The sequence below is a fragment of the Sceloporus undulatus genome, chromosome 5 (genome assembly GCF_019175285.1).
Source record: "Sceloporus undulatus isolate JIND9_A2432 ecotype Alabama chromosome 5, SceUnd_v1.1, whole genome shotgun sequence".
NCBI classification, from domain to species: Eukaryota; Metazoa; Chordata; class Lepidosauria; order Squamata; family Phrynosomatidae; genus Sceloporus; species Sceloporus undulatus.
Window position 1 is genome coordinate 89,575,577 of NC_056526.1, and position 13,126 is coordinate 89,588,702.

Genomic DNA, 13,126 nt, shown 5'->3' on the forward strand with positions numbered 1-13,126 from the left:
GGGATGTCTAGATTTTTAAAAATTCTGCTCATCCTACTTTTACTCTTGTGTTTGCACTCCCTCCCACCTACTGCTGTATTTTCCAAATGACAGGAAAATACAAACAGTATCTTAAAAATCATCAGGCTGTATGGACGGGGAGGTGTTGGACTTGTTACAAAATTGTATAATCCCTCCGCAAGTGTGGCTAGGGACTCATGTGACATAGGAACATCAACAATTCTTCCATCTGGAGACCAAATGTGACTTTAAGAGTCACAGACCATGATGAAGAAGGAATTAAATATGAAACAGAATTGAGATAGAAAATGAAAAATAACACTTGTCTGATTTCCAGAGTCTATAACAAGTCTTGTATACTCCATATGGCCACAAATTTGCCCTTGTCTTATGATAAAATTATCTTCAAAACTATGTAGTTCCCACTTAATTTAGCAATATTTCTCATATTGTTTGTCACAGTACCCACAGTACTTTCATCTTTGGAACCTCCTAGCAGAAAGCATTATTAAAAAACCTATTCATCTAAACACTTCAGACAATGAAGTTCCTATTAGCAATGTGCAGGTTCCATTTGCTGAGACACAGCTACATTTCATACAAAATATGTACGAAGAACACATAAGCTATAGAGTAGCACACCACCGAATATAAAAGTTCTTAGTTAAAGGGATGGCATCAGTTAATGCTGATACAGAATTCTATCATGACACATGAAGAATACTGGCAAACTAGAGGCATGGCATTTACTCAACATCATCCTTCTGACACAACACACCTTCAAGCTCCCCTGTGTTCTTTAGGAGTCCACCCTTCTGAACTACAAATGAATTACCTTTATCTGTTATCAGTTGTCAAACCATTTCAACTTCACATCCTGTGTACAGCTTGTCACTTCTATACCAAAGCTGGCTACAGCTCATTTCATCTGAGGGCAGTGAAGCCAATTCCGCCAGGTATTATTTCCTAGTATTCATTTCCTGCCCAAACAACTACTGTAGGCTTTGTATGTTTCAGTAAGCACACGCTTTAAACCAACAATCAGTACTTGTGTGATTAGCTCTTGAGTTCAGTCAACTATTTCTAATGTGCAATTCATCCTAATTAAGGTGAAGTATTAGCAGAGAGACCAACAGAGCTTCACCTCTCTGGCTCACTGCATTTGGCTAATACTGGGAACCTCCTACTGTATGTGTGTCCTCCTATGGTAGCATAGAGAGCCTTACAAGAGTATGAAGCTGGTTTACACCAGCTTGTATTCCCATCAGGTTCTTGCTAGATCTCTCTTCCTGGTGTAGTTATTATTTAAGGTAAATACAATGGATTTCATGCCCCTCTCTTTATGGGGATATGTTCTGTAACCATACTAGAATTGATTGTGTCCTGGGTCACAACAGCTTTGTAATATGATAGTCATGCTAATTGCCAAGCCAAAGCAAACTCATTAATGCCAAGCATCTAATTACTTAGTATGTGCATAGCGTTTGGAGTACTAACTTTTATCTTACAGTCAACAATACATACAGTATTTTCTTCATCAGTTTCATTCTCCTTATTAGAGTCTGTGAGATAATCTGTATTTTCTTCTTCCTCTTCTTCTCCCTCTTCATCATCATTGTCAGAGCCCTCCTGAAAAGTTGAAGAGCTTTAATGTACAATCATAAGGCATATTTTAATACAAGTGATGCCAACAGCTGTTTTCAAAGCTCTCATTGACTACATTTACACAGAAAACAATGTTATATTGGATTTTAAACATATGTATAGCTTGTTTTTCTAATTATATTGTATTGGTGCTATACTTCCAGCTGTCCCTTTATTCCACTATATAAACCACCATCATTTTATCTTTAAATATATGCAGTACAGTGGGCCCTTAGTCTTTGCTGTGGATAACAAAATCAGTGGATGCTAGTCTCATTATATACAAAAGGATAGTAAAATTGTGTCTCTTATATAAAGTAGCAAAATCAAGGCTTGCTTTTTTGGATTTTCAAGATGTGAAGGGCTGAATAATTTATGAACCAGAAGAACCCAGGATAGATAATCAGTTTAGAAGTACTTATTATACATACTAACAGGAGCTAAGAATTTCAAAGTTAACCATTCCACCTGCTCAAACTGCAGCTAAAAATTACTTGTGAGAAAAAGGATCACCTCTTCCTCTGGGTCATTTATTTCACTTTCATTTCCTGATTGTTCTTCTATCTCAACTCCACCTTCCTCTTCCTCTTCCTCCTCCTCTAGATTCTCCCCTTCTGTCATTGAATCCTTAGAGTCCTTGTCATTCACAAGACCTAAAAAATGAAACAAGGAAGAATGATCAGTGATTATATTAAGGAATAGTTGAATTACGCGTGCACACTTACTTGGGAATTAGTCCCAGTGAAATCAATGGGATTTCTGAGAAAGAAACAGACCAGAACATCCTCAAGGTCAGAATTCAGTAACAGATAAACCACTAGCATAACACATCAAGTCACAGAATTTCTTCATGTTATTTATTCTGGAACACTTTTAAGATCAAAGCAATTAATCTTAGCTAATGAATGAGAGGAATTTATTATTCTATTGGTCAGTAAATCTGCCTGAGATGCCAGTCATTTGGAGATGCAATATCTGCTATCAACTATTGTATCTTCCTATCCTCCCGTAGAGTTGGAAACCCGAAGACAAACAGCTTCATTTATATACTGCTTCATACTGAACTAAGTGTCTAAGTGGTTTACAACTGTAAGCTAATTCCCCCCAACAATTCACAACCTTATGGCTTTGAGTGAGTGGTTGCAGTATAGGCATTTAACCACTGCGCCCCTAGGGCTCACTGCTACTGCATTCCTTGGATCTAATGGATAGAAGCAGGCAGTAATTCCTTATGTAGATCCTGATGTAAACTAGCCCTTTTAAAGCTATTTTACATCATTCCAGTCTCTTTCTCTTCAAAGCAGGAGTCAGGCTAAAGGTCACTCTCAAGTACACAGGAAACTACACAAGAACTTATTTGAAACTGAAAATATCAAATCAGTGAAATTCACTATTTTTTAAAAAAGTAATTACTTCAACACAGAGGAGATAATTATATTTCAGTAAGATCCATTCTCTGGTTGCACACATGATATCCCTGATCATTTTACACAGAAAAGAATAAAGTAAGCAACAGTTCTCAGTCTGTTTTGCATTCTCTATGTTGATGTCAGTAAACGCACTGGGTGACCTGGGGCAACTCACACTCTCTCAGCCTCACAGGAAGGACAAAAAGCAAACCTCCCCTGAACAAATCTTTCCAAGAAATCCCTGATAGGTTCACTTTAGAGTTGTCATAAAATGAAAATGACTTCAAAGTATACAACAACATTAACTTCCTTTGACAGATTTACTCTACCTAGCATGTTTCATCAGAGTACAATCATAATTACTTTTGTTATTTGATGAAAACACTTTATAACATAGATGGGCATACTACAACCTCATAATTCACTTCTGATCCTCTCAACACCTCCCCACTTTTGTTTTAAAAAATTAATGCTTAATTTCAATGTTGGTGAGGGAGTATGTTGTTTTAGCTCCAAAAGGAGCCGTTTTGAAGCCAGGAAGTAATGTGGAAGTTGGCCTTCCTGGGTCTAAGACAGGAGGGGGGGTGATGAAATTTATTCTCATATTCACCAGGATGTGGAAAAGAATTCTGAGTGCATATTTTTAAAGTTTTTAAAAATAAAAAGGGGTGTACAGCAGGGGTGGCCCTCTAAGGGAAGCAAAACAGCCTTCCACTCTTGGCAGTTCAGAAGTCCTGACTTATAGCTTTGTTGTCATTAGAGGAATCAGTCTGCTTGGTTAAAATGTGCAGTGCTTGTCATAGGAATTTTAGGGTTATCTAGCAGCGAAAAAACATTTAATATCATATAGTACTTTGCCTTTGAACTTTAAACAAGGATCCGACTTCACATTTCAATTTCTGCAAAAACTATAACCATAAATGGTTAACATCCCCATTCATATTTCACACCGATTTGGGATTCCAAGTTACCAATCTTGTTTCTGGAACAGCAATATGCCATTGGTCTATTTCTGATTTCTAGATTTTGCAGCAAAATACATACAGTATTATAAGCATCATATAAAGAGATGAAATCACTGCACAGCATCAGCTTCAGATTTTTCTTGTGGGACTCTTGGGCAAGATGCCCTTCTTAAGTCTCACCGCCTTGCCAATGTCACCACTATCCATTCACCTGCCCTCCTCCTTTGGGCCTAATCCACATCTTTGTCCAGAAAAAGTGGGCAGAGCAAGTGGAAGTAACTGCTCCTTCTCTTTGCTGTTTTAACTTAAGACAGGGAAGATAAAGAGGCAAAAGAAGGGCCAGAACCTCTAAAACTTGGAGTGAAGCCCTAGCTGAAATGTGGGCTTCAGTGAGTAAGCAGTGATAGAAACCTATGATGCCTGCCCCATCAGCAGAAAAATGAATCTTGCTATGACACCAGAATTGGAACAGTATTTCTTATTTGCATTTTGATTTAATCCATGCACAGATATGTATCTTCTAAAGAGAAAAAATGGGAGTTGCAAAGCACACTCACACCAATTTTAAAATTAATTATATTAAGTTTGCTAAGTTAAACCGAACAGTAAGACTAACTGGAATACAGGGAGAAGAAAACACTGATATTATACCAGAACCAGGAAAAAGGAAATCTGCTTGTGCCCAACAACAAACTAAGGCAGCAAGTCAGATTCCTGGGATCCTAACTAAGAGGATACTGTTCACACTTTTTGGTTTTTTATTAGGGAAACTGTGGCCTGCAGTCCAGAAGTAGCCTTGAAGGGCTTTTTCCCCCCACCTCCTACCCCAATGCACTACATTATGGGAGGGGGTATCAAAATCATCCCAGGTCAGTAAATTACCGCTCATGAAGTGGATGATAACCGAAATACATTCCTAAATCACCTCCCAAAATAGAGAGGGAAGAATCCCAAAGAACTACAGTCGTCCCTTCTAATTTGTGACTTGGAGTCTGTGGTCTCGCTTTTGTGATGGCAAGGCAGTGAGAGATTAAAATGCTGCGTGCGCTCATTATATAATCAATGGGCTTTGAATATATGAGAATTTCCATTTTCACAGGGGGGTCCATGAAAATGGAGGGATGACTGTATTCTCTGGAGGGACTAAAAAATGAAATTATGCCAAAAAGCATGTGACTCAACAAGGCAGGATACTTAAGTAAGCATAATGCCATCAAATCCCAAAAGGCTGCATTTTGTTTCAATGGCCTATTAAAGAAGAGACCCTTTAAAGGGAGGAGCGAGAGGTCTTAAACAGAGCTCAGGAGTTTTTCATGCATCTGAGTGAATACTGTCAGCTATGGAGGGAAAGCCAATGAGAAATATGAAGCCCCCACTACTCCATGTCTACCTATTGGGAATCAGCTCCAAAATCAGCAAAAATGCTCATTTTTAAAGAAAACAACACCTTGCAATTACCCATCTCTGACAGAGTTCTTCTAGAAAATTCTTGTAAATTACAGGTAGTCTAAACAATACACAGATAAACCAATGGAGATGGTTTTAGATACTAATTTATATCCAAAACAGCTTTACAGACTAGATTATCTAAAATATTATCAAATATCTGAATTGTACATTACTGAGGCCCTCGTAAGCAATTTCACAAGAATTACAACTAACTTAATACCCACTTACCCAGAGACCACTTAAGGTTACAGAAAGTGATATAAAGTCAGAAAATGTCATAGCAGTCAGCAATAATTTCAGCTCCCTTCAATCTTGGCATAACATTCTTACCTAGTTTGATTAAGAATTCCCTTTCCAGTTCTTGTACCTGCCTAACAGATTCTTCCAGAGAGTTGCAGAGTTTTATCTTTGGTCTCAGCAGTTCTAATGTATCACTGATCATATAGTCAATGTCTATAGGGAATGGGTGATCTTTTGTCCAAACATCCAAGCTTTTCTTCCACCAGACATACCTCTAGAAAAACAAAGACAATTGTAAACTGAATACATGGCAATTCTGTAGGATCCCCATATTACTGAACATATACACCCTCCACAGCAACCCAAACAAAGTGGCTATGAAGCACATTGTTACTTTTTATAGATGGCCTACTGGCATAAAGAAACTTTCCTGTATACTGACCATTATTAGTCTTGCTGTCAGAACAAATGCTATGCAAATTATTATTATTTAGATGCATTTCAATCTGGTTTCAGGCTACATATGGAACAGAGATATCCTTGGTTGCCTTGGCAGGTGATCTACACAAGGAACTGGACAGGCAGAGTGTGTTCCTGTTAGTTCTGCTGGACCTCTTGGCAGCTTTCAATACCATCAACCATAGTATCCTTCTGGGCTGCCTTACTCATATGGAACTTGGAGGTACTGTTTTACAGTGGCTCTGTTCCTTCCTGGAGAGGCAAACCCAGAAGGTGGTGCTGGGGGACTCCTGCTCGAACACCTGGCCACTGGCCTGTGGAGTCCCTCAGGGCTCAGTGTTGTCCCTTATACTATTTAACATATACATGAAACCACTGGGAGAGGTAATCTGGAGTTTTGGGGTGTAGTGCAATTAATATGCGGGTGACACCCAATTCTATTACTCCTTCCCACCCCAATCCAAGGAGGCTGTTCTGGTCCTAAACCAGCGTCTGTTATCAGTAATAGACTGGGTGAGGACTAAAAAGTTGAAATTAATGCAGACAAGACAGAGAAATAGAATAGAGGGAATAGAGATCCAGCCTGTGTTAGATGGCTTATACTCCCCCTGAAGATGCAGGTTTGAAGTTTGGGGGTACTCCTTGACTTAGCTCTGAACCTGGAGCCCCAGTCTCTGCAGTGACCAGGCATGCTTTTGCACATCTAAAGCTTGTGCACCAACTATCTCCATTCCTTGAAACATTGGATCTGGACTTGGTGGTACAGCAACACAAAAGTATAGAATCAGAGAGTTGGAAGGGGCCATAAGGGCTACCTTGGTCAACCCCCTTCCATGCAGGAACACACAACTAAACCACTTATAAAAGATGTCCATCCATCTATGTTTAAAGACCTCAGGCTAGCATCCTACTGGATAATCCCAACTAGAGTAGACACACTGGAGCAAACTATAAATCAACACATACATAAATCTAATTCAGTTACAAGCAGATTTAGGCTATAATGCATAAATGTTTAGATCTCCTTTAGACACCCCACCCACCGTGTCAAAATTAAGTTTTACAAAAATATCTCCCCCCCCCCCCGCCCCAAAATGTCCCAAAATGGCTTCTAGGGGCCTAGGAAGGCCCATAACCAAGCCTCCATGTCCCACAGAGTATTTGGGAGCTCTTTTTTCTTTTCTTTTTTTGCTGGAGCAAGTGTGGTCTTCCAAGTGTGGTCCTCCTGCAAGGCTGTGTCTTCCACAGTTGCCCATCCCTGCATTAATTAAGAAAACACCCACTGAGATGAATGGGACTTAACATAAATATAAGTCTCATTCATTTTAACAGGTTTTCTCTAGTTGTGATTAACATTGGATTAAGTTCTAAAGTGGCACCAGAGTCTTTGGTTTTTGCTACAGCAGACTAACACAACTACCCCCCTTTTGCAATCTGCTTGAGAGTAATTTACTATACTTTTAGGGCAGCTGATTCTAGATAAGGCATTTATTATGGGATTACCATTGCTTGTTCATTCACATTTTATGAGAGAACCAAACAATATCTTTGTTTATTTGTAATCTTTTCATACCGTATTTTCCTAGACCTTGTTTTGTTTTGTTTTCTTACAGGAAAAAGTCTGACTTTAAAGAAAAATAGGAGACAGTTGCTCTTTTCAGAAGTAAGCTCTTTCCTGACAGTAAGAGCTGTTTGACAATGGAATATGCTGCTTGGAAGCATAAAATCCTCCCTCTTGATAGGTTTTTAAACAGAGGGAGGATTTTAAACAAATGCCATCTGTCGGGCGTGCTTTGATTGTGTATTCCTGAATATCAGGGGTCTGAACTTGATAGCCCTTGAGGTCTCTTCCAACTATCATGATTCTAAGTACAGATTCTATTAACCCTACTCTTCTGTCTTTAAGAGATGTGGTTTTGATATGGTTAGTAACCTATCAGGTAGGTAAACCAGTAATAGCTCAGCACACAACTATTGAAAATATTGTAGTGAGTGTGCTGTTTAATTAGCTGTTAGACAGTAGAAGAGTCTATCTCAGAAAGTGGAGGATTCTCCTTCATCCAAGTGTTCAAAACAGAGATCACATGATCACCTCTTAGAGGTGCTTTAGCAAGATTCCCATACCAGGAGGGCTACGCTAGATAGCTCTTCCAACTCTATGGTTTTCTGATTACTCTTTTTAATTGACTGTTTAAATAACACTGCAAACAACAAGGTGTGTGCTCGTTGCGCGTGTGCCATTTCTTTCATCATTGTGCGGCTTCAGCATAAGCTTGAGGCCGCGTATGGTATGGGCGCACTGTAGTTCTCTCTCTCTCTATTTCTCTGTCTCTCTCCAGATGTCTAGAACTTCAATTCCCAGAATCCTGGCTAATGGACATGCCAGTTGGGGCTTCTGCGCATTGATAGCCAGAGATTAAGAATCAATGCCTTATGGCTATATAGCACTATTAACACTTTCATTAACGTGATATTTTGCCAATTTTTAAAGAAGATACAGCTGGAATTTTATTTAATGCTACTTAAAAGATCTATTAAAAATCAACTGATTTTAAAAAGAATTGCCCACTTCAAAAAATGCAGCATAGTAAATGTTTAGCTACCTAATAACCCTACTAATGTCAAAGCCACAACTTTTACCAATATGGAAAATATCACTAATGCACAAGTGTGGGATGTACACACAGAAAAGCTAAGTGCATAAAGTCAACTGCAATTCCCCTTGCAGTTTACAACAGATGAGCAATAAATTACTGGTGCTAACAGCCATCTGCCTGGAAGCATTCCTACTGTTAATGCCACTACATGATTTCCAGACTTTGCAAGCAGATTCCTTATCTGTTCCCTTGATTATACTTCCCTGCTGTTTCTACAGCATGTGTAAATACTGCTGTTTCTTAACTTAATCCCGATTTCTTAACTATTCTTGATTGTCTTTGTTCATCTTTTTTGATTAATTTTTTTTCTTTTCTTTTCTTTTCTTTTTCTTTTTGCCACTCAATCTGGCTTAATTCTCAATTAAGCATTTTCCACTCAGTTCATTTGCTGAACAGTACAATAGCAGCTGGTGCCAATTTTTTTTCTATTAGAAATTAGATTTCCCTCACACACAAAGAACCTGGCCCACTCTCTTTGGCTACTTCTTTTTCTCCAAATATTTTCTTATAATTCATCTTCTCGTTGTTTGTTTTCTGTTAGTGTTTTGCTTAATATTCACTGTCCTGGAGTGGTGTGAAGAGGAGGGGGCATCCTCTTCCAAGAGGCAGAAGACCATTGTTTCCAAAATGATTGTAAGTAGTTCAGGCTGAAAAACAGCTGATTTCCTCTCTTTTTTTAGTGGCAATGAGGAGCAAGAGGAGCTAAAGCATTACATTTTGGTGGCATTTGGGGATGTTTGGAGGCCCATAATGTCACAAATTTAAAGATGGGGTGCTGTAAGTTTCAAGATATTTCCTGAACGCCCATAGGGTGCACTTTCCCCACACCTTTTCTAGAAGCTTCTGCACAGAAAGTCTTGAATAAAGAAGCCTTTTTTAGTCAGTTTCGACTTTTCTCTAACACATCTCACTGCTGTCTCATTGTAGATGTTTCATCCAATTTTATTTGATACAGCAAAGAGGTGTCAGGTTGTTTTGGTGACTAGTTCCCTGACACCTCTTTGCTGCAGCAAATAAAACTATGGATTCTCTCCTCTCGTTGTTCTCACTGAAGCTAAATAACTCCCATTTTGGAAACAAGTTCCTCTTGTTTTCTTTTTATCTTTTTTCTTTCTCAGCCTTTTCCAAGGTTATTGTTTCTTCTTTGAAACAGGCAAGATAGAAGAAGAGAGGAAAGGAGAAAATGAATATCTGATTGTTTCTTCAGTTCCAAAGAACAAGTTTCCAAAGAATAATGTTGTCTAATGCTGCTCTCTCCCCTGCCCCACTTAGAAGTTTTCCCCCCCATCAATATCTTCATCACGTATTTTCCCCTTCATTCAACTGAAATGTCTACACTCACTTACAACCTATTCTTTCTAGACTTTCATTCTCTCCCTTGATCTTTCACCTGCATCAATACTGTTGAACATGCTCTTCTTTCCTCCAATATAGGTGGTTCTGGTTCTATTCTCTTTTAAGTTATTTTCCTGCTTGTTTGTAAATTGTGCCATTCCATTTATTTAGCTTCTTATTTGCACACACACCCTTTTGTTCCCTTCCTATAGTTAGAATGATTAGAAATCCTTTAGAGTCTGAAGTCCTTTTTATGCTAGCTACTGTTTTTCTGACTTATATTTTGTTGAGGTATATCATTCCCACCACCTTCTTTTCCTTCTTGTGTAATTTAGCAGATTAAAATTTAAAGCTTTTGACAGGGTCTCTGTTTTAATTATTATTCTAAGGCCTGTTACAGACTGCCAAAATAAAGCTGCTTCGGGACTCTTTTGAGGTATGCTATTTAAATGATATATGCATCCTAAGAATCCGGAAGCTGCACCAAAGCTGCACTCCAGTGCTTAGGAATGGAGTGTGGCTTTGGCGCAACCTCTGGACTCTTAGGACCCATGCATCATTTAAATAGCATACCTCCAAAGAGACCCAAGGCAGCTTTATTTTGGCAGTCTGTAACAGGCCTAAATTAAATTATTTTAGGCACTTAAGAATATGATCATTATTTACAAATATTTCTGACATATGGAGAAAAGCACAACAATAAGTAATAACAGCAAAGTTGATCATAGACAGAAATAAACATAATCCTACCTGAAAGTAGACCAAAAAGCAATCAAGTTTTCGTTTGCTAGATCCTCTATCAAAGTACTGCCCACAAGTATCAAGGATGGTGCAGACCAGCCTGATTCTGAAAAGATGTTCTGGAGGATCAAGTGGGCTAGGAGTACCATCAGAGTTCACACCAAATGATGTAAATGAATACAGAGTTCGAAATATTACTGCCGACTCCACCATTCTGTAATTGTACAGCTCACCCAGGAACTTGGCACTGCTGATCCTTCGTTGGTTAAATTTTGGCTGATTAACCTTCAAACAAGCAAAATGTCATTGTGAAGTTCACCTGCACTTTTTACATATGAGACATGGATTAGTATTCTATAAATAGAGGCCTCAATTTACTACTGTTGTAACCTGCAACTGTCTTTTCTTTCAGTCTCTGAGCAATGATTAGAAAATTTTAGAGGGAGACGTAAGAGCACAATTACTACTATCTGATGCAAAAACTAAGAAAATGGGAACTGGAGGAGGGACTTCCTACACATGACTTCTAACAGACAAGCATGAACCAGCAGAGTAGCCAGTCCACAAGACCTGAGAACAGGTACCAGCAAATTTAGATTGTGGCCTTCCCAATGCTCAGTATGTAACGTGCATAGTTTCTCAGCTGCATCTCAGAGAGGTACAGCCAAGTGACTTTGCTAGCATAAAAGAACATTATTTTTCTGTGCTCTTTATGGAAACATGGGCTCGTTTATCCTTGTGTGCTATGTATCTACTTAATCTCTAACTAATGAGCTACTTTTCAAAACACAGTGCTACAAAAGTATTAACACTAAAGATTTATTCAATTGTTCAATTATATGTTGTTAAAAGAACTTATAAATAAATGAAAGTATTTTACCTCCATTCCCAGTCGAATATCCTCTAGAACACCATCCACTACATGAATTCCAACATCCTCTTGGTAAAGTACCAGCCCTGCTAAAAGGTTGGCTACACAGTGAATACTATTATATTTCACATTCCAGATGTTGATCATACAACATATAACATAGTCTTTCACTTCAGGGTCATGCCAGGGCAATTTGCGCATCTGTCTCAGGACCTGAACAAGATTTTAAAGAAACTTAACTCAAAAAAACAAAAAAACAAAAGTGGATGCTTTATGCTAATATATGCTATTAACCAGTTTTATTCCAGAAAAAGTATTCTGGAGAGCCACACTCCTTTCATAATTAGCATTTTTATAATGCAAAGAAATTAACCATTTCATATAAAAGGAACAACACTGTTTTTGGGTGCTTCCAGCTGAGGCCTTTAATGTCCAACTGCACTACCTCAATCATGGAAGTATGCAGGTCATCCAGATGACATTGACATCAATGTGCATTTTTCCATTATATTTTCCATCTTTTTTCTAACTAGAGAAAAACAGCTGAGGAGGAAAAAGGGAATAGCTGCACAATGCCTTTCAAGTCTCTTTTCTTTCAAATCATATCACGTGACTTGCATTTCCTGAGTGATGACAAAGAAACAATACCTTCTTCTGGAAGTATGCACAGCACCACCAGCAAATATGTGAGAACCAATGCCAAAAAAATCACTACTAATTCATCATACATAAAAAGAAACACTCTTACAAAAAGAGATTTACTAGAACTTGTATTCATTCCTTAATGCTCAGAATACATGTTGACCTATTTCTTTAAATCATTTGTTCACAAATTACAGCCTAGCGACCATTAGACTCAAGGATAGCCTAACAACAACAAAGGAAAACACTGAAGAACTGGAGATTACATTCAATTTTCCCCAACGTAGCCATGGGGCAAGCTTTTCATAGTTTATTATGTAAACTGAAAACACAGGTTGCCTCTTCTAAGTTGTACAAATGGGTTGAAGTTGGTATTCCAAAGAAAACCCTCACCCAAGCGTACATGTACAGTGGACCCTTGTTATACGCTGGGGTTTGGTTCCAAGATCTCCCGTGTATAACAAAATCCGTGTATGCTCAAGTCCCATTACATATAATGACATAGCAAAATGGTGTCCCTTATAAAAAATGGAAAATCAAGGTAAATTTATACTTTTTTGGAACATTTTCAAACCGTGTATGCTTAAATCCGTGTATAAAAAATCCGTGTATAAGAAGGGCCGACTGTAGTTTTATTGGTCTGTGGATACAGACAGCAGTGTTTTAATTCAAAAGACTTTCAAGCAAAGCATAAGAAAATTAAATTCTAATGAT

The 13,126-nt window shown here is 38.3% G+C and overlaps 1 protein-coding gene across 10 annotated transcripts in view; it reads right to left on the bottom strand.

Annotated features, from left to right (window-relative positions):
- Positions 1–13,126, bottom strand: part of UPF2 (UPF2 regulator of nonsense mediated mRNA decay) — a 53,545-nt gene that overhangs the window by 11,548 nt on the left and 28,871 nt on the right. For all 10 annotated transcript variants that reach the window (XM_042467589.1, XM_042467588.1, XM_042467583.1 and 7 more), the window contains 5 exons: positions 11,780–11,983; positions 10,909–11,184; positions 5,798–5,981; positions 2,158–2,297; positions 1,525–1,629 (listed from right to left, as the gene is read on the bottom strand). In XM_042467589.1, the coding sequence (XP_042323523.1) occupies positions 1,525–1,629; positions 2,158–2,297; positions 5,798–5,981; positions 10,909–11,184; positions 11,780–11,983 (909 nt within the window). The remainder of the gene's footprint in view (positions 1–1,524; positions 1,630–2,157; positions 2,298–5,797; positions 5,982–10,908; positions 11,185–11,779; positions 11,984–13,126) is intronic.